Genomic DNA, 2,638 nt, shown 5'->3' with positions numbered 1-2,638 from the left:
GAGTCTTGCTCTGTCACCCAGGCTAGAATGCAGTGGCTCGACCTCGACTCACTGCAACCTCCACCTCCCGGGTTCAAGCAACTCTCCTGCCTCAGACTCTCGAGAAACTGGGATTACACACACCTACCACTGTGCCTGGCTAATTTTTGTAGAGACAGGGTTTCACCATGTTGGCCAGACTGGTTTCAAACTCCTGACCTCAGGTGATCTACCCTTCTCATCCTCCCAAAATGCTGGGATTACAGGCATGAGCCACCTCGCCCAGCCGGTATGCCACATTTTTAAATCAGCTCATTTTAAATTTACTGAAGGAATTTCTTTCTCAAAGAAACACCTAAGATACTTTCATGTCCTTTTTTTTATTTATTTATTTTACCTTTTTTTTCTTTTCTTGATAGCCTCTTGCTCTATCACCCAGGTAGGAGTACAGTGATGTAATCACGGCTCACTACAGCATCCACCTCCCAGGCTCAAGCAGTCATCCCACTTCAGCTTCCGGAGCAGCTGGAAATACAGGCAGCACCACCATGCCCAGCTCACTTTTTTTTTCTTTTTTTTAACAGAGATGGGGATCTCACTGTGTTGCCCGGGCTGGTCTTGAACTCCTGGGCTCAAGTGAGCCACCCACCTTGGCCTGTGTCTTTCTTTAATAACCATTCTCTTAAGCCTATCAGTGAACATCATTGCATTGGTTTTGAAAAGTCCTCATAGTCTATCATTCAACCTATTTTTTTTTATCTGATGCTATCTCCAGATATTTTTTAGTAACTTTTTTAATATTATTACCTTTAATTCTTGTACAGGTAAAAGGATTTCGTAGTTATGTGGACATGTATTTGAAGGACAAGTTGGATGAAACTGGTAACCCACTGAAAGTAGTACATGAACAAGTAAACCACAGGTGGGAAGTGTGTTTAACAATGAGTGAAAAAGGCTTTCAGCAAATTAGCTTTGTCAACAGCATTGCTACTTCCAAGGTAATTTTATTCTTGAATTATTAATCATGATTTATCTTTACATGTAGGTGTTCTTATTGTTTTTAATATATAAAGTGGACTTGAATATTGGGCTAGCTTGGTATAAAGGAGGCTAAATTAGTTTTTTTTTTTTAATGTTTGATTATTAAAATTTTGAGGATACTGAGTTTTACAGTTTGGTGTTTTTCCTTATTAGGGTGGCAGACATGTTGATTATGTAGCTGATCAGATTGTGACTAAACTTGTTGATGTTGTGAAGAAGAAGAACAAGGGTGGTGTTGCAGTAAAAGCGCATCAGGTATATGCTTTTGGCAGTTTTCTTTTTCTAAAGTCAAGGAAGAAGAGAAAGGCTATGAATAAAGCATGAATACATTTTTAGTAACTTAATATCAACTTTTATTGCAGGTGAAAAATCACATGTGGATATTTGTAAATGCCTTAATTGAAAACCCAACCTTTGACTCTCAGACAAAAGAAAACATGACTTTACAAGCCAAGAGCTTTGGATCAACATGCCATTTAAGTGAAAAATTTATCAAAGCTGTGAGTACTTAGAGAGAAATAAAAATAAAAGCACCTGACTTTATTTTCCATTGCGCTTCTCAGCTCTGCAGAAACAAAGAGTCTTCCCACAGTGCACTTCTCTGAGTCTTTCAGTCTGAAAAGGAAGTAAACAATGAGTTTTTTTTGACTGATTTTACTAAGGACTTAATTACTGTCTATATTTCAGTATTTCCCAATTACATATCACCATTAAGCTTAGATCACTTTTGAATTGATCCAGCTGCTAAACACCCTCACTTTAAATGCCTAAGATTTGCCCTCAGTCAACACATCCAAAACTGAATTCGTTAACTCCATACTCACTGACTTGCCAGTACAGGCAGCTCCCCAGCCTCCAATAAAGAAACAACTTCCTGTCTTAGTAAAAAGCCCCAACCAACCTCTAGGTTGTATAAACAAGAAAACTGGGAGCCTTCTCTTTATCCAGTCAATAACAATCATCTCTGAGGCCACAGTAGCTTTTCACCATTATCTCTTTTTTGGTTTACTGTAATAGGTTCTTAACCTTCCTACTGGTTAAGCCCTTTCCTTGCAATGCTTTTGAGTGACCTTTTTGTGTTAAAGCACACATTTCTGCCTTCACTCTTAATTTGAAATCTTTCAATGACTCAGGGAAAGTACAGATTCCGTAATTTGGCCAACAAGAAAGATCTGCTTTAATCTAATTACACATACTTCAACTCATCTCAGTGCCACTTTTTCCTATATTGTCCTGTTGCTTTTTAGACTTCTGAAAAGCATGGTGCTCTTCCCCTTCCTAGAGTTTATTCACATGCTAATCCCTCTGCCTGAAATACATCCTTTTCACCTGGCTAATTACTTTAGATCTTGTCCTTTCCTCAAGGAAACTGGTCCCAATATGATATTGACCATACCTTATTGTCATGTAGCAAACTTTTTATTACCTGTAACACTTATAACACTGCAACTTATTTTATTTCTGTCTTTTTTTAGGCAGAGTCTCGCTCTGTCACCCAGGCTGGAATGCAGTGGCAGTGATCTCAGCTGACTGCAACCTCCACCTCCTGGGTTCAGGTGATTCTCCTGCCTCAGCCTCCTGAGTAGCTGAGATTACAAGTGTGGGCCACCATGCTTGA

At 39.0% G+C, this 2,638-nt stretch overlaps 1 protein-coding gene across 1 annotated transcript in view; it reads left to right on the top strand.

Moving 5' to 3' along the window:
* The window catches only part of TOP2A (DNA topoisomerase II alpha), a 30,733-nt gene that overhangs the window by 5,390 nt on the left and 22,705 nt on the right, over positions 1–2,638 (top strand). The window contains exons 8-10 of the mRNA XM_017497141.2: positions 804–977; positions 1,174–1,275; positions 1,383–1,520. Coding sequence (XP_017352630.1) covers positions 804–977; positions 1,174–1,275; positions 1,383–1,520 — 414 coding nt within the window. The remainder of the gene's footprint in view (positions 1–803; positions 978–1,173; positions 1,276–1,382; positions 1,521–2,638) is intronic.

This window comes from Cebus imitator, unplaced genomic scaffold (genome assembly GCF_001604975.1).
Source record: "Cebus imitator isolate Cc_AM_T3 unplaced genomic scaffold, Cebus_imitator-1.0 Scaffold228, whole genome shotgun sequence".
NCBI lineage: Eukaryota > Metazoa > Chordata > Mammalia > Primates > Cebidae > Cebus > Cebus imitator.
The sequence above is the reverse complement of the archived record's forward strand: the minus strand, read 5'-3'. Positions and strand labels throughout refer to the sequence as shown.